This window comes from Sinohyriopsis cumingii, chromosome 18 (assembly GCF_028554795.1).
Source record: "Sinohyriopsis cumingii isolate HCF-2022 chromosome 18, ASM2855479v2, whole genome shotgun sequence".
NCBI lineage: Eukaryota > Metazoa > Mollusca > Bivalvia > Unionida > Unionidae > Sinohyriopsis > Sinohyriopsis cumingii.
In genome coordinates this window covers 51,456,680-51,476,488 of record NC_142978.1, presented here as the reverse complement: position 1 = coordinate 51,476,488, position 19,809 = coordinate 51,456,680, and the positions used below count along the sequence as shown (strand labels likewise).

At 34.9% G+C, this 19,809-nt stretch overlaps 1 protein-coding gene across 2 annotated transcripts in view; it reads left to right on the top strand.

Annotated features, from left to right (window-relative positions):
* LOC149776634 (uncharacterized) overlaps positions 1-16,256 on the top strand; it is a 33,192-nt gene extending 16,936 nt beyond the window's left edge. For both annotated transcript variants that reach the window (XM_089941131.1, XM_089941130.1), the window contains exons 4-6: positions 799-951; positions 10,543-10,618; positions 10,862-16,256. In XM_089941131.1, coding sequence (XP_089797257.1) covers positions 799-951; positions 10,543-10,618; positions 10,862-11,324 — 692 coding nt within the window. In that variant the 3' untranslated portion in view covers positions 11,325-16,256. The remainder of the gene's footprint in view (positions 1-798; positions 952-10,542; positions 10,619-10,861) is intronic.
* Positions 16,257-19,809: the final 3,553 nt, after the last annotated feature.

The window sequence follows — 19,809 nt, the reverse complement described above, 5'->3', positions numbered from 1 at the left end:
AAACGATACGATTTTTCATGTATATAAATACAAATATTTGCTTCATTGCTTCATTCAAGCTGCTAATTTCAAGATTGAAAACCTGGTTTGGATTTTTCAGTCCGTATAATCGTTCAGAGTAAGGGCATCTAACTAGCAGAGTCTTAACAGGATACTAGTCTTAGCCTACAGGGTTTGAATATCAGAAACGAAAAACAGATAATGCAAGAATGTTAAGTAAATGAGTTCAGTATTACAGTTATAATAATTCTATATCTTTTATTCTGCGTCTAGCATGGTATAATTACTGAATGGAAATGAATGTGTAATCTAAAAACGTTTGTGTGAATTTTTTTATTTAAAAGTTGTGTGGATAACTTGATTCCAAAAGTAACCTTCCAAGATACCACCACCCCAAAGCATTTCTTCTCTAGACTGTTTTTAATACAGAATACTCGTATAAGCAAAGACAGCAAGCTAAAGTCTTTTTGGTACGTTACGATGACTTTCAAAATAATTTCTTTTTTCATTTTGAAACCATACAATAGAATGTTGAGGCAACAAAAGTACGAAATGGCATGGGGTAATCCCCCCCCCCCCAAATACATTAAAATCCTCCCTCCCCCAATTATGAGGAGGAATATATTCTTCTCTTTTCGTAATATAACCGCAGAAGGGCAGATTATACCAGTTTGTATTATAGTATTTTCTCTCAAATCTCAAAAAATGTAATAATTTTAATTCTAATTAATATAAATACTAGTTGTTCATGTTGGAATTATTATTATTATTATTATTATTATTATTATTATTATTCAGCGACAACAATGAAAACAACCGACTTTGAGGAATGGTTTACAACACCCGTGGACATGTTCAATAGTACAGGAATAATAGATATGGTGGAACAAACGATACCCACTGATTTGGAAATAAAGGCAGAAGAATATACTGAGACAAAAAGTGCTATGAGTAGGGAACAGACATCAAATGGACTCTCTCTCTCTCTCTCTCTCGTATTCATACATACACTTATGCATGTACATAAATGTACACCTTTCTCCATTTAGCTTTTGTCTGTCCTTCAGTGAGTCATTTCGACAAATCTGTATCTATCTAATCTCTCTCTCTCTCTCTCTCTCTCTCTCTCTCTCTCTCTATATATATATATATATATATATATATATATATATATATATATATATATATATATATCTTTCTCTATGTACCTATCTCTATCTCTCTCTCTCTCTCTCTCTCTCTATATATATATATATATATATATATATATATATATATATATATATATATATGTCTCTATCTCTATCATATCTCTCTCTATCTCTATATATCTCTATATATATCTGTCTATCTATCTTTCTCTCTATATCTATCTGTCTGTCCATCTCTATATATCTATCTCCATCTCAATATCTATCTATCTATGTATCTATCTATCTATGTATCTATCTATCTACGTATCTATCTATGTATCTATCTATCTATCTATCATGTTTCTCAGAGATATCTGTAAAATATTATACTAAAATAAATCAGATTTAGTTTTACGATATATTGGCGCTTATCATATGTAAAATAAATGAAAATTTAATTTTAAGATATCTGTTTGAGCTTATCAGATATATCTGGAGAGATGGGGTTGATCTGCTTACACCTTGTACGGTCAATATAGATAATAATAATAATAATAATAATAATAATAATGAGGACTTTGTATAGCACCTAATCTTTAGAAGCTCTAAGAACTTTACAACATTTGACAACACCTATAACTTAAAATACATTTATAATGATATGATTACAAAAACAAACACCATACAATTAGAAGACATAACAAAAACATGCTGAAAATATTTAAGGTAGGAAACATTATTCAGTCTTTAAGTTTGTTCTTGCAGTCGAAATAAGTGAGTTTTGAGAGCCCTCTTGAATGTGATTACTGTGTCTTTGTGTCTAAGTTCAGTGGGCAAGTCATTCCACGTTGCTGGGCCCTGGTGTGCAAAAGAACACTGTTCATATGACTTTGTTTTCATAGTGGGAATAATGAGTATACGATTGTCAGAAGAGGAGCGTAATTATCTTGCTGGTGTGTACACATGGGTGAAGCCGGATAGGTATGTTGGACTGGAGTCCGTCAGTGAAACGTAGCACAGAGAACAAATTTTGTGTTTGATTCTGGATCGAATGGATAGCCAGTGTAGGGTACAGAGCAGCGGGGAGGTGTGCTCTGATCGTGGTACTCTACGTATGATCCGAGCAGCTGTGTTTTGAACTTTTTGAAGTTTCTGGAGTAGATATTGAGATGAAACAGAAAAAAAATTGAGTTACAGTAGTCCAGTCTTGAAAGTACTAATGAACACACAAGTGTTTTAGTGGCATCAACTGAAAGATATTTGCGAATGGAGCTGATGCGTCTCAGCTCAACATATGCAACCTTGCATATGTTCATGACATGTTGGTGCAATGTGAGAGTACTATCCAGAGTAACACCTAGGTTTCGTACTACTTGTGTGAATTTAATGTTGGTGTTGCTGATATTTATTGTTTGAGGTAAAGGAAGTGAATGAGAAAGTCTTTGTGTTGTGATCAGAGTGGACTTCGTTTTATCATCATTTATCTGCAGCTTGTTACATGTCATCCATGATTTCACATCAGAAATGCACCTTTCTACACCTTTGATGGTAGCACCAACTTTAGGTGGGTGGCTAGATTTGTATAATTGGGTGTCATCAGCGTACAATTGGTGAGACACTGGATGATGATCTATGACACTTGAGAGTGGCTGAGTGTATAGAATGAAAAGAACAGGTCCAAGAACAAACCCCTGTGAAACACCACAACATAGATCAACTGGGCTGGAGTGTATTCCATTTGCGGACACAATTTGTGTCCTGTTTACCAAGTAGGACTTGAACCACAGTAAGGCTGTATCATGAATGCCAAATACATGCTGGAGACAGTGAAGTAATATATCATGGTCTATTGTGTCAAATGCTGCAGACAAATCAAGGAGGGTGAGGACTATAATCTTTCCGCTATCCAACGCAAAGAGAATGTCATTAACTACTTTTAGAATAGTAGTTTCAGTCCTGTGGTAAGGGCGATACGCAGATTGTACATTGCTAAGAAAACTGTTTGAATTCAGATGATATACAAGCTGGGATAGAACAACTTTATCTAACAAAATATTTATGTGAATAGGAGATTAGAAACTGGGCGGTAGTTCTTTAAATTGTTATGGTCCAGTGTTGGTTTCTTCAGCAGAAGCTTTACAATGGCAGTTTTGGAAAAATGATGGGAATTCCCCGGATGAGAGAGAGGTATTAATAACATCAGTTAGTGAAGGCAATACTGGATCTAAGCAATCAAGCAGCAGTGATGTTGGAATTTGATCAAGTTCACATGACTTTGGTGCACTCTTCATCAGGATTGTACGTACGAAATCCATATAGACAGGTTCAAATGCTGCTAATGGTTGCCGCTCAAATTCTTTATCCCAACTGTATGGTGACGACGAGTCAATTGAAATTGTGGTGTCAAGCTTATCTCTAATGGTTTGTACTTTGTCACGAAAGAAATTTGCAAATATGTCCGAAGGTCGACTGGAGAGAAGGTAGTTGGAAGTGGTGTACATCCAACTTTTATGTCTGACTTTATGTATTGTAATGGATGAAGTATTGTAATGGATGAAGTATTGTAAAGGATGAGGTATTATAATGGATGAAGTGTTGTAATGGATGAGGTATTGTAATGGATGAAATATTGTAATGGATGAAGTATTGTAATGGATGAGGTATTGTAATGGATGAGGTATTGTAATGGATGAAGTGTTGTAATGGATGAAGTATTGGATGAAGTATTGTAATGGATGAGGTATTGTAATGGATGAAGTTACTGGATGAAGTATTGTAATGGATGAAGTATTGTAATGGATGAGGTATTGTAATTGATGAAGTGTTGTAATGGATGAAGTATTGGATGAAGTATTGTAATGGATGAGGTATTGTAATGGATGAAGTTATTGGATGAAGTATTGTAATGGATGAAGTATTGTAATGGATAAAGCTATGCATATCGCCCAGATCATTGGCTGAAAAACCTCAAGTGTTCATGTTCAAAGAAAGAGAGAGAGAGAAAGCATAATGGACATCGTTTTTCCTAAGCATATAGTGCGACATTGTAACACACGAGTGTGTTCGTACCTCTGTTTGCATAGACTGTCCATATGGTAAATATGTCTTACACTTCCTCTTATCTGATATCCTTAGACTGTCCACGTGGCAAATATATGTGATATGCTACTTATTACGACTCTATGGTCTTAAAATAAGTAATAGAAAATATAGTCCGAGTTTCCGCTGACCCTTGTCACCACATTTTTAATATTTGGACATTTATGTTTGGGTGTAGGTTCAGAGTCCATTCCCTATCAAAAAGTTGGATTTCACCGACACCATTTGGTGTCGCCATGGGTTAGCCGCTTACTAGCCGGCCCAGTAAACTTGAAAGACCTTTCATCAAGATATATCTGCACGAAATCGATAGGAATATGATTTAATTTCTCAAAAATAGTGTGCATATCATTCGTTGTGTCTTTAATCAGCTGACAGACGAGACGAAATTACATCGTTGCTGGAATTTGACCTGTATCAGGTCATTTGCATTCCGAGTCACATGGCTATGCAACTCTCGCAACCTACATGTGAATGACACCAGAGGTCATATAGTCACGTGATGTCGACAATAAACAAATTTCCAAAGTTGTTGTACAAAGAATATGGAATATTATATGGAAGTCACTTAACGTTTGTAAATAAATATAATGCACACTTAATTCACAACATATTTATTCTGAGAACAACGACCAGAAACCTGTCAGTATCGCAGCAGGATGATGAAAACCATTTTCAAGAAGTACCGAGCACGTGTCAGAGATGTTTATGCTAGTGTCACGTGATTACCATTGACTTGTTACCTCTGCGTAGTGAATCTGGTTTTCTTCAAAGGTGGCGCTCTACAGTTTTGTATTTGCATAGGGGTTAGAATTTTAAAGAAAAAGAATTTCCCCGGCGTTCCTCACTGTTTATAATGGCTGTTTAAAAAAGACCTTGTGTATCTTAGATATAGTTCAAAGAACCTTTAATTCCCTTTATTTTGGTGTATGATTGATGGGTGTAATATGAGTTATAGAGTATACAGCTTGTCCTTACTCCAGATGTGCATCTTTCGAAAAGTGCTAGCTCCACTTGTCATTTTCACGCCCTGAACTTTAGAGGTAAAATGTATTAAAAAAAGAGCCGATAACTTTTTTTAATACATTTTATGTATTTGGTAATTCATTCATTGCACTTTCAGAAGCTAGTCTGGCAAAATTCATTTGACCTATTTTAATAGCTGCTACGGATAGTGTACTTTAGACTAATTCAGGCTGATTTTTTAGCACAAGGAATCGGCATTTTAGTTAGCAGTGTGCTTAGATCATGTACAATTTCCAAAAGTATAATATCCAAAGAAATGTCAGCCACATTACATTAAAGTAGCATATACGTATGCCAACATTCTCTCCACTGTGCAAGTTTTAAATGAAAACAACTTCACCTTACATACATCACTCTCTCAAAAGTACATAGTAACAGGTGAGCGTCCCAAATTGTTGCAACATTAAGAGTTTCGGTCGTTGTTTTCACAATACATATTTTGAGAAATTTATGGTTTTCTTCTTCATTTTTCTATAAACATTACGCGACTTTCATTTATATGTTCGATTTGTTTTCCGGTGGTCTAGTGGTTAGAGCGTCCGCCTTGGATGAGGGAGGTCGTGGGTTCGATTCCCGGTCGAATCATACCAAAGACTTACAAAATGATACTGACAGCTGCCTCTCTTGGCGCTCAGTATTAAGAAGTTAGTGTTAGGACTGGTCGGCCTGGTGTCAGGATAATGTGACTGGGTGTGACATTATGCTACATATCTGCGGCATGATGTCCCAGTGCTTGACATCACTATAAACTCTCATACTGCAGACATCGTAGCGATATGACTGCAAAATTATTAAAGCTACGTTAAAAATCCAAATCACACACACACACATTTGTTTTCCTACAGCAACGCTAGAAATTGTCTATTGTTGATATCACGTGACTGTATGACATATGATGTCATTGACATGTAGGTTGCAGCGGTTGAGTAGTCACGTGCAAATGGCCAGACTCAGATCAAATTTCATCTCGTCTGTCAGCGTATTAAAGACATAACGAATGCTATGATCCTAATTTCCTAGAAAATAGATCATATTTCTATCGATTTCATGCAGGTATATTTTGATGAAAGGTCGTTAAAGTTTGCTGGGCCGGCTAGTAAGCGGCTACCCCATGTCAAATGGTGTCGGCGAATTCCAACTTTTCGACAGGGAATGTACTCTGACCCTACACCCCAAAATAAATGTCCAAATATCAAAAATGGGGTGGCAAGGGTCAGAGGAAACTCGGACTATAGAACATAGTGAGAATGAACACGTTTTTTAAAATTCATCCAAATTTTTATTTCCTTAGAAGACAAAGAGAAAATATATAAAAGGGAACTTTGGTACTGCGAATTAAATCCCAAATAATCATAGACTTACAGAAACAAATCCTAATGATTAACGTTCTGAAAAAACTTTAGTGGAAATACATTTTATATCCAACGCTGAAACTGTTGATGTGCATGTCATGGCTTGTATAATGCTGACAAACGTCATTTGTTGGATCACAATAATACAATCCAAGAATTAAATCCTTATTTGAACTTTCACTATAAATTCAAGTCTCTATTTCCAATAATGTTATTTTTGAAAAGTATTTAATATTTCCAGACAAGAATCACTTAAACTAAAACAGTTCAATAAAAAATTCCATCCCAAATGAACTACTGGACACTACAGTAATACAATTGATTCTGTGAATATCTTAAGGCACGAATGACAAAGAGCTTCATATTTTAAACTAAGACGTAAAAAGGGACTCCGAAAAAGGGTCAAAAGTACATTATTCTAGAAAGATACTAGCTATAATTAGAAAGACCATCACCGATATCACAGTACAATATTACAATCTTCATGTAATCTAGCTTTATATATAGATCCTCACTCAGAGAAAGAAAATGTTTACAAACTTCACTAATTTTGGACAATTTCATCCCCTAGATACAATGTTACGTTATCCACAGCATATATTCAAATAAACAAAAGAACACTAAATAAAATCATAACAAACAAACAATGCAAATTAAATATTCATAACATACGTCTGTCCGTATATCTAAATCCATAGACTGTTCGTGTGGCAAATATATGTGATACATTACGACTGTCTATATGGAAAATATACATGAGACGATGTACAAGTTCGGGCTCTCCCCCCACCAGGGAGGGGTTTCTGGGATGGAGGGTGTGTGTGTGTGTGTTGTGCTCTCTCCAGTTGTCCCTGGGATGGGGTAAAGAGTAAATCATACATGCAGCAAGAATAAGATTGATAAGTTAGAAAAAAATACACCAAGAGCTAACGCATGAGTAACGGCATGGAACAAAGTTGGATTTATTTTGCATAGGAAATTCTGGCGCTTTTGGTATATGACATAGATATCTTACATATGGTAGAAGACAGAGAAATCTGACATATGGTATAGGACAGAAATCGTACGTATGGTATAGGACAGAACTAGTATGTATGTATAAGACAGTAATCTTACATATGGTATAACACAGAGAAATCTGACATATGGTATAGGACAGAAATAGTACGTATGGTATAGGACAGAACTAGTATGTATGGTATAAGACAGAAATATTATATATGGTATAACACAGTAATCTTACATATGGTATAACACAGATAAATCTGACATATGGTATAACACAGAGAAATCTGACATATGGTATAGGACAGAAATAGTACGTATGGTATAGGACAGAAATCTTACATATATTATAAGACAGATAAGTAGTACATATGATAGCAAATACGATAAAGTGTTATCAATTAAGTCTTTTCTTTGTTTGTAAATCAGCGCATTACAAGTGAATTGCTCAAATGAGTTGACATTAATAGTTTCTAGGATCTTCTGTTTTGTTTTCTTCATCGATTAATTGTTAGCTGATAGAGTCTACATGTTTTGAGTTAGCGAAAATAGGGAGTATCAATGCTGGCATCCTTGATAGTTTGATTAATGACTATTTTAGTTATCCGTTTAAGACTGTTTGAACATACTCTATGTGTTTAGCCCCTGATGTTTCATTTGTCAAAGTTTATTTAAGCACAAAGCAATATTTATTTAAGGAATTTGTTAAAATTATTTTTAATTCATTTCTCTCTTCCAAAGTATATACATTCTAGTGTGTGATTACGATTTTTAACGTAGCTTTAACAATTATTCAGTCATATCGCTACGATGTCTGCAGTGTGGTAGTTTATAGTGATGTCTAGAACTGGAGCATCATGTCGCAGACATGTAGCATGATGTCCCACCCATTCATTTTATCCTGACACCAGGCCGACCAGTCCTAACACCAACCTCTTAATGCTGAGCACCAAGCAAGGCAGCTGTTAGTACCATTTTTGTGAGTCTTTGGTATGACTCAGTCGTGGTTCGAACCCAAGACCTCCCGCTTCCGAGGTGGACGCTCTAACCACTAGGCCACCGGAGTGACCATATAAATTCTAGTCATTTCTATTTCATTTTTATATTGTTATATCATTTGTTATTTGAAACGCGGTTATATGTTCATATGAGTGTTTTCCTCACAGACCATTACTTTTTTAAAATAAATTTTTTAAAATTATTTTTCTATTTTCTCTATTCAATTAGTTTTCTGAAGCTAAAATCATATAGAAGTTTCTCTACATTACAAATATATTAAATTATAGGTCTAAAGTTCTTAGGGAAATAGAATGTCTAAGTCATTTTGAATGTTTTCCTCACCGACTTGACATTCTAAATTCAATTCAACAATACTTGTTTGATCTAGCAATCTATAAAAACATAATTTATATATGTTTCAATCTTATACTATACAAGTTGTCCAAGACATTGTGTTTTCCTCACCGACTTGACAGACATTTTACCTACATCTATATCTATTAACTTCAAATAAGTATAAAGCTATAGTTGAAGTGTCAAATCAAGCAAGTGATTTTCCTTGCAGATTGTACATTTCACATGTTACAATCAAGTCATATTTTCTCTTCTGTATTAACTGTATTGCAACTAAACCCAGATATGGTAATTTTTATATAATTTTCATTCATCAAAAGAAGTAATAATATAATGAAATAATAGTATGGTGCTAATATGTACCCTGACCTTGTGTGAAATCATCATAAACCATATTGTACCTCAAGACAATGATAGTATTTTGACTTAGTACACAAACAACAAGACTGGCATGGTTATGAACTGACTTTATTCAATGTTTCTTAATAAAAGAATCATCTTGTGTTACGGTTGAAAAGATAATCAAGAGTTCTAGTTTACTCCATTCTCCACTCCTTAGTCAGCTGATAAGAAGCCTACTCATCCCTGGTGCCGTACTAAAATGTAATATATGCATTTTTGGGTTATTAACGTTGGGTAAGTTTCTGGATGTGGGATGATGGATGGGTATTTAGGCGTGGGCATTCAAACCCGCGTCCCATAGGCTAGAACTGTTCCGAGAAGAGAAATTAGATATGTTAATTTATTATATCCACACATACTGATACCAATAATGATAAACACGCAAAAGATACCTTTATACTTGTTTGATAACGCAGTAGTCGATGACAGTTTTACACCAACTAATCTAAAGCGTGCGCCGATCCCCAAAATACTAAGTTGTTGTTGTTGTTGTTGTTCTAGGGTTTAACGCCATTTTTAAGCACAAGATAGGCTATACATGGCGGCCAGTATAACTGGTGGAGGAAGAATCCTGGAAAACCCATGGAAGAACCACCGACCCACGAGAAGCTACTGGCAGGCTTTCCCACGTACCCACGCTAGCCGAGCCTTGGACTCGAACCCACGCAGACAGAGGTTAGATGGCAGTGATCCGGAACGCTGAGCGCTTTAGACCACTCGGCCACTCGGGGCCCCAAATACTAAAGTAAAACCATCGTACTGGATCGACTACATCACAAGCGAAACTGTTAAGTGTATCTGAAAATGTCAAAAGGCTATCGTTGGGTTTTGTTCATTTTTATGCAGGGATAGCGGATCATACTTGTTTTTCTTGATTTTTTTTAATAATCAACTTTTGCGGAATCCCTCAAGCGTGTTTACAGCCGAGCCTGAATGACGAGGGCCCCAAAGCTCGCGTCGTTATTGGATGAACAATGAGACCTGGAAAAACGTAAATGATGCTTACAACAACAAAAATGTGGAGATTTTGCATGTTGAGTAATGGAAGTAGCTCTTTTTACAGCTTCAGACAAGTTTTTCATATCATTGAATATTTATCTAAAATTGTTGAAGATGATGATGTAAAGATGCGAGAAGAATGCAAGTTACTTTTATTGCATCATTCATTTCAGTTGGATTGTATGCAGGGTTACCAGTGGGACTGTTTCTTTTTGTGGCTGTACTTGCTGTTGTATGCTATATTTTCAGGTATGTAACGGACACTTGCAGCTTTTAAGATTTATGTAAAATAGCAAACTGTTAATTTATTTTTGATCAATTTTGAATCATACATCTATATATCTGTTCAGCTATCTATGTATCAAGATCACAAACATACATATATATTTGAAAATCAGTTGAAAATCAGTTCTTGTTACATTTCCATAAACTTGTACGTAGATAAATGTTATTCAGTGGTGTACATTATTGACGCCTTAGCACTGTTTTCAGGGACAAATTGAAACCTGTGGTACGAAAGTTCCGAAAAGCACACAAAGAAGGGTTATATCAGGAACCGTATACGACCAACAAGCCATCTACTGGAAATGATATTTCCAGAACGTTTGCTAATCAGGAATATGCGATGCATGATGACCAAGAAAACCGTAATTCCGAGAACGCACCAAGGGGAGTATGTGAATTTTCTAAAGCCTGGTCCGAACCTGAGCAAAATGTATCATTCCATCAAAATCCAATACAATCAGAAGCGAATTCTTCCTGCTCCAAATATCGCCCAGAATATGAAGAGATCGGTGTAGGAGAATCCTGTAATACTTACGACACAATCTGTCTGACTGCCGACCGAGGCTATTTTAACCCCTCCTATGACAACATGCATGCATCAAATTTACCGGCCACGGAAACGCCACAAGGAAACGATAGCGGCACAGAATATGATAACTCAGTTATTTGATTTGATTGGCAACACTACTTGTTTACTCTCTCTCTCTCTCTCTCTCTCTCTCTCCGTAAAAAAAGAGGGAAAATTAAATTTATTATTTCTATCCAAAAGCAAAGTAATAGACCTGGTCTTCTAAAGCTTTAATATGGTGGGCTGGGAAGGTTGTCTTAATTAAATATATTCTCAATGTCAATGCTTATACTGCTCAAAGAGTGAATTTTTAATGCTGCAATGTGATTGGAATCTAGAGACCTTGACTTATCCTGATATTTGTATGTTCTTGTTTGTCATGTACCAGGTGTGATCGCTGGCCATGTGGGCAGCAACTGTACTGTCATCTGGTTCGATCTAGAATGTTACTTCTTCAAATAAATTTATCACACATAGAACTATATTTATCACACACAGAAATGTATATCACAGACAGAAATATGAATTTATCACACAGAAATATGTTTATCACACACAGAAATATGAATGTACCACACAAAATGTTTATCACACACATAAATATGTTTATCACACTTCATATGAATTTATCACACACAAATGTATTTATCACACACATAAATGTTTATCACACGTAATTCAGCACTTGAATAGCACTTAGCTTAATGCATTCATCAGCTGACACTAAAACATATATCAGTAGCCATGTCGGCTAAATTAATTCTTTTTTATTGTAAATGCTTGCTTTTTACAATTTTTAATATTATGTTCTTTATTTTTTATGCTTATCAACGTATTTTCAATGTTTTCAGCGTTCACTGGTATTTATTTTTACTCTTCGGCTATTCCTAATAACGAAGTAAAGACTTTGAAGTTTGAAGGACAAGTGATAATATTAAATGATACCGAATGTTTATAGGTTGGTTACGGTTTGTGTGTAAATAGACAAGTAATGCTAATTAAATTGTATGATAACCCTCTGTTTGTGTCACTGGTTGTTGAGTGTCTATTCGGCACAACCTGGCCTGTTCAGCGTGCTGGATAAGCAATAACTGGTCCGAATTACGTCACATGACTACTTTCCGAAGCGTATAAACAGAAAAACAGAAGCGAAATTTGAAGGTCGGCAGATAGCTGTCAACACGCAAAACGTTCATAGTTACAAGTTTCCACTTAAACTAGTCCTTTCTTGCGGTGGTATCAGTAATAATAATAATAATAATAATAATAATAATAATAATAATAATTATTATTATTATTATTATTATTACTATTATTATTATTATTATTATTATTATTATTTAGTCTTAGTACCGAACCTAATCTTTAGAAATAACAAGCGCTTTAGATAACTCACAAACAGTACCGGATTTACCATTGTGCTTTGGTGTGCTTAGGTACAGGGCCCCGTTGGCCAGGGGGCCCCATCTTCCTGGCCAAAAACATTTTTACGATGAATTTTTCAAATGTTTTTCAACTCATAACTTAACTAGCACAGGGCCTCATTTGTCCTAAATCCAGCACTACTCACAAAAACATGTATAACAGGATTACAAAGACAAATACCGTGAAATTACAAAACAAACATGCTGACAATAATTAAGTTTGTTACAATTATAAATTTACTAAATCACATAAAGCTAATAATTATGAAAATAAGACAAGACACTGAATTTTTATTTCTTAATTATGTAACTAAGGACTATAATATACACATCTAGTACAATACTTGGATTGGATTTAAATTTTTTGACTGCTTTTGATTCCGGCTTAATGCGAAAGTGTTATTGCGATATACTAAATTTTGGCATCTCTCTTCCGCTACACTAAGAATTTAAAGTTTACTTACATATTACTTGCATTGTAAGTCATCCAGCTCTTGCCGAACGATTAGATTGGGGTTATGAGCGCCAGCATATGATAGTTTCTTGCTTGTAATACACATGCGTATATATCCATGTTTTAGTCGTCTTTTCCTTTCATTAAACATTCTATCATAATCACATACAGTACAAAAAAGCCATGAATTGAAACATTTTGAACTTATTATTACAATTATACAAGTTAGCACATACCCCCCACCCCAGACTGTTACTGGTTGAATTTTCTAAGCGTTACATGGGAGCTTTTCCAAACAATGATATCTAGAACATTTGTTATGTGACACAGTAAGATTTGTTACATGTGTCTTGTGACACAGTAAGATTTTTTACATATGTCTTGTGACACGGTCAGATTTGTTACATGTCTTGTGACACAGTAAAATTTGTTACATTTGTCTTGTGACACGGTAAGATTTGTTACATATGTCTTGTGGTACAGTAAGATTTGTTACATTTGTCTTGTGACACGGTAAGATTTGTTACATATGTCTTGTGGCACAGTAAGATTTGTTACATATGTCTTGTGACATAATAAGATTTGTTATATCTGTTATATCTGAAACATAATTGTGTGCACAGCTTTTTACCAAAACTTAGATATATGAATTATTGGGGTGCTGTTTTCTTTCTGTTCATGCTAGTTTGATATTCCCATGTGTGTTTCTATGGGAATTTATTACATGTACATGTTATTATTGTGAACGATTTCATCTACGTCACTTCCGTTTTTCCTGGGCAAGAGATCTAGACAAGTACATTTCAGTAACGTGTATAGCCTGTAGTAGGATTATGTATTCTCATTCAAGGTTTATTTTCTAAGTAGATGTTAATATGCCATTTATCTGTTGTTCAGTATTTCGATTCAGCTTGCATGTAATCCGTCTCCTATTTAACTCGACATATTTTTATTATCAGGCATATTTTGTCATATAATTACGTCTCATGTTACATTTTCGGTTATTCGACTCTGAAAGAGATAAATGGACACTTGTTTTTCAAGTATTAAACAGCTGGAGCACCTATCAGGTGTCTTAAGTGTCCTACTTAGGGACAAAAACCGATACTGATCAAAGAATAGTCTTCTTGGAAAGTCAATACGTAATAACACTCCACTCCCGTAACGGCAAAAACCTCGCATTTGAAATCGAATTTGGGAGTTATTTCTCCTTTATATGATTGGTGATCTTAAAGCTCATAGTTCGTTCATCAAACCTTACTTTCAAACATCTTTTTGTCCGTCTGACTGGTATTAGCGATATTTCGTCACAGTGTCTTTGGAGAAAGACCCTTGCATCTGTCCGTCGTTAGATTTAGAATGTATAGTGTTGCTTTCAGCAAATTTTGGTACATTTACCACCTGGAAACAATGCTGTACAATTTTGTGTATCTATTAGGAGGAATTTAAATGCAAGTACATCAACTTCGGAACCAAATCTAAATTGTTGTTACGCATTGTTATTGCATAGAGTGCCACGCATCCAATACATAAACTCGTATGCGTTAGTTTGATTTCTTAACACAACCTACATCGTTTATACAATACACACATACGCATACGATCAAAGTGCACACGAAAATACAATATCTTATACAAGACTAAATAACAAGTCAGTTAAACATATTAAAGGTAAGAAATACATTGATGACAAAAGATGGTGCATGTTTGAATATTGCCATCGGATCAGCCAGAATTTGACAATTGTGGTGTGTCCTTGGGCAAGGTAGTTGACTCCAATCGCCTCAGTACTAAATGGCCTACTGTTGTTGCCTTGCCGTAAAACACCAAAGCAAATTAAAAAATTAATAAATTAATAAATCTGTAAAGACTGAAGTTTTTAAAATAAATTTTAATTCAATTCTATTTTTTATTGTTGCAACTTAAACTTATGATGGACTTTTGTAAGAAGTGTCCTAAAATGTAATATTCATTTTTGCAACTCAAATGTTTATTAATTTCATAAAAGGTTACGATTCCTAAGTAAGAGTCGCAATACTTTTTGCATTGCACTAGTGCATTCTAATCTTTCCACGTATAATTTAATTAAGTGAATTCATTATTCATTAACATTATGCACCACAGGTATGAAGAGATTTGCTATATCAGTGAATTTTTCTGTGCAGACGTTTATCAGTCTATCAGATTCTTCGTGAAGAAGTTGCTAGTTAGCAAATGATTTTATGAGGATGCCTTTCAATCTGAGAAAAGATACTGTAAACGTTACGGACTCGGAAGTCGAATGGGAGCTACTTTGTCCAGGCAGGCGACCATATGTAGACATTGAAGGTGTTATAAGATGATTCGTAATTTTCCGGAAAAACGAATCTTGTAATTTTTCTTCACTTCGATGCACATGAGGACGAGTCCATCGCCTCAACCGATGACATTATATGCAAGCGAGATTATATTCATCGCTGGCTAGAATCACGCATTAAGGCGGCCGCCTGAAGCCGTGCGACAGAAACTACGTAAACTTCCCATCATAGAGTTCGCCTTTCTTCTACTTTACAGCAAAGAAAAAAAATATGCATCATATCTTCAAGATTATTAAGGACAGCGTTGCAGTGATTTGAATGTTTAGATGTAGTATAAAAGACTTATTTTGAAAACAACTTGACTCAATTTTCTTACGAAACGTTTGAAGCATTTTGTATTTTTTTATATGATACGAATTTTTAAATAGTGGAATTGATTGTTTAGATTTTTAAAACAAAATTATTTGTGTGTATTTGTAATCATTATATATTGTCAGGACTATTCGCTACCAACTTCATTTTCAATATTAATCTATTTAGAAATAAAATGCCATTACAGCGATATAACATAATATTTTGATATTTAAGATCAAACATTTAATAATTAGCTTCTACTACAAAGTATTTTGGTATAAGTTGAAATATTGAATTTTTCAGCATTTTAGCTATCTTTAACTTGTTCGTTATTTCATTATTTGTATTATATTCTAAAACACAGAAATTCCAGACTTGTATGAATTTGGTAAGCTTTGAATAAATATAATAATGTACTTCTGTGTCCAAAATATATCACTTTATGTGTATTACTTTTTACAGATCATGTATTCTATAGTTGCAATAAAGTAACACGCACAGTTCACAGCGTAGTTTGACTTCTTTACAGTTCGAACCCATTGCCACTCCGCACCCAAGCGATGTACAACACTATCATCGCAAGAGTGTCTCCAATAAATTTGGGCATGATTAAAAGAACGTAACCGTGAAGGGTTAACATAACAATGTGGTGAAACTGAGGGCTAAAATCTCTGCATACCATGCAGTGGACAATTCCCGTCATAACAAATCAACACTTTTTCATTCAAGAGAACAGCTTTCTTATAATTCTCAACTAGATCCCGTCATGTGAGTAGATAACATAGTGACAAGTGGGAAAGACTATAAAAAAAAGGAACCAGTGTATCATGAGGGAAAGAAATTTAAACATGGATGGGACAAATAGGGAGACAAAGAGAAAATATTGATGTACTGTTGGTGGAATGTGAACCTTAACATGGATGGGTCCCTATGGGGTCCAAGTTTCGGACCATTATAGGAGAAGGTAACGGGGTGGGTGGGTAGGAAACGTACATTAAGTACAGACTGATTACGGGGGCGGCAAATTTAACTTGAATAAGTCGCTATGGAGAAAAACAAAATTTAACATGGATGCGTCAATATGGAGAGAAAAGGAAATTTAATATGGATGCGTCAATGTGGAGAGAAAAATAAATGTAATATAGATTGCTCATTATAGAATTAAAGAAAGTTGCACTTGGAATTGTTCATTAGGACAGGGGCACATTTAACAGGGATGGGTTGCTATGGGGAAATACGGATGAGAGACAGTAGGAAAGGACAAATTTAATATGGCTCAGCTACTCTTTGGCTGTATGGAGAATGAACGGAGAAATACTTTTTATGAAGGACAAACATACGCGTAATTACAGACTAACACACACTCGTGTAGACCAATACTCAATTTACAAACCAGTATCTATCGGGAGTAAGGGGTATGGTATAGTAAAGACAAATGCCATCCCTACAAGGTCTAGATGATAGAGGGTAAGGGATATGGTATGATGACTAAGGCACACTTACTTGGATCGAGAGAGAGAGAGAGAGAGAGAGAGAGTGTGTGTGTGCGCAATTACTGTTAAATTCCCATAAGCCCCACAATGGCCAATACATGCTAAATTCTCCACACATCTCTCCAGTGACTAATCCATCGTAAATTCCTGAGAATTGTGGTTTAATACCACACAGGATGCATCAATGTATGTATGTATGTATGTATGTATGTATGTATGGCATAAGGGTTAATGGTACATCAGCACAATAGTGGCAATATAGTGCTCGCTTCCTATTAACGTGCACACGATATATTGAAAATTTTAGACTTCTTACATGAAGCATTCCTTCAGAAAATCTACCATATCCTCCCTCTAAAATAGTTCATTAGTCGAGTTCAAGATGTAAAAATGTTTGTTTCACCTAGGTCATGCAGATCGCCGCAAGCTGATATCGGTTCGAGAAGGTTATGCATGTTGAAAGTGAACCAAGACGCTTTGTCATTTTCAAACTTGTTAAAATTTAGTTTGGACGCTAAGTTCCATTGTACAAACTTCATGTCATTTCGTTAAGTAAATATGAGTCAAAATGAACAGACAACACGCTTCGTTTTCAATCTTTAATAAACAAACTGAAAACAGGTACTTTGAGTTCGTTTTTTTTTTCGCTTACGTATCAGTTTCAGGCAGTTTTATGGCATATGACGCTTTTATTGTATTTACATTCGTGGATAGGGAAGGAGTTTAATTGCTTCAACCAAGTGGTCATATTTAATGGTTTTGCGACATATGACATTTTATTGTATTTACATGGAAGGAGTCCAAATGTTTCAACCGGCTCAACTTAAAACTGAGACAACACTGTATTCACAAAGTATATATTCACTCAGACTCAATCTGATTAAAATCAGACCTTCACTCTCCCTGTAAAGATTTAGCAGCGAACGGTTAGGGGTCATGTTCTCGAGCCCCTTGAGTTAGCCAATGGAAATGCAGCTTTCACAAATCTGGAAATGAATCAAATCGTTCGGCACACATTGATGCTCATCTACTACACTTCTCAGTGTCCGAAACGCGACATCTGGCTTAAAAATTTCGCTATTATAGTAATAATATAGGTCATCAGACTATGACCATTAAGCGGCTGCGTCAGATCTTTACGTAGGACAGTTAAGATCTGATTTTAATCAGACTGAGTCTGAGTGACACCTTGGAAGGCAAGATAATTGTCACTGATGTTGTACTTTTCTTTAAATCTTTCAAATTCAAGAAAACATCTCTGGCAAGTGAGCAATCGCTAATATAAATAATATTATGTTCAGTCCATTTCTTATATATGATGGGTAATCCATTTTTTGTACGTGATGGGTAATCCATTTCTTGTACATGATGGGTAATCCATTTCTTGTATATGATGGGTGATCCATTTATTGTACATGATGGGTAATCTATTTCTTGTACTTGATGGGTAGTCCATTTCTTGTACATGATGGATAATCCATTTCTTGTACGTGATGGGTAATCCATTTCTCGTACGTGATGGGTACTTTGTTTACTCATCCGTGTGTTCATCTTTAATATCGTGGACATAAGACTTTCTCCAGTTTGAAGTTAATTTCTTACTTTTGAAAGCTTCCAAGCCGATAAATCATCACGCCAAAACATATTTTCATTTCCTTGGATAATTTATCTGTACATTCATCTCTTAATATAGCAATTATATTGATCTCGCATATTTTATATTTAAAAAAATATCCTTTTCATTGTTAGAATTATTCGATTCTTAGTTAATTTCGAAGCTAATATAAATGTTTCAATATCTATCATTGCTAGTCGTCTTTGTAGATGCACTGAAACATAATCTTCCTTTGAATTCTGTCTACTTCTGACTTCCATATAAATGTGAAAAATATTTCATTCCATTCGCTAATAAAATCATGTATAGGGTTTGGTAAGGAGATAAGTAAATGGTTTAATTTTGGAATCACTGGCGTTTTCAGAAGTGTTATTTTTACTAATTGGTGTTAGGGGTCATTTTTCCCAGTTCCACAAAAACTTCTTTATCATGCATGCTTTACTTTTAAAATGTATACGATTATTTTATTCAGGTAGACTGAAAACTTTATACCTAGCAGTGTAACTAAAGTAACCTATTGCAGTTTAACCTATGATGAAAGGTTTCTGCAATTTATTTTTTGCTTCCTTCCACCAACTTATGAAAAAGATGGCAACATAATTTTAACTTCGCTAGTGATTATTGACCACACACACACACACACACACACACACACACACACATTAAAGCATTCACAGTAACAAAAAACTCACAATTACAATGGTTTCAATATCTTGTTATGCATGAAATTTTACCGATGAATACATTTTGTTGTATAAAATTCATATCAATTATAATGATAAATATGCGTTTTGTAATGGCTTACCAGAAAAATGGTGCATTTGTTTCTGGAATGCAGAGTGATTAATAGACCATGGAGTGATCTATCTCAGTGGAATCGATATGTACTAAAAATAATATTTACTCCAAGCGTCAAAATGGTTTTATTCAGAGAAATGAATGTAGAGCAA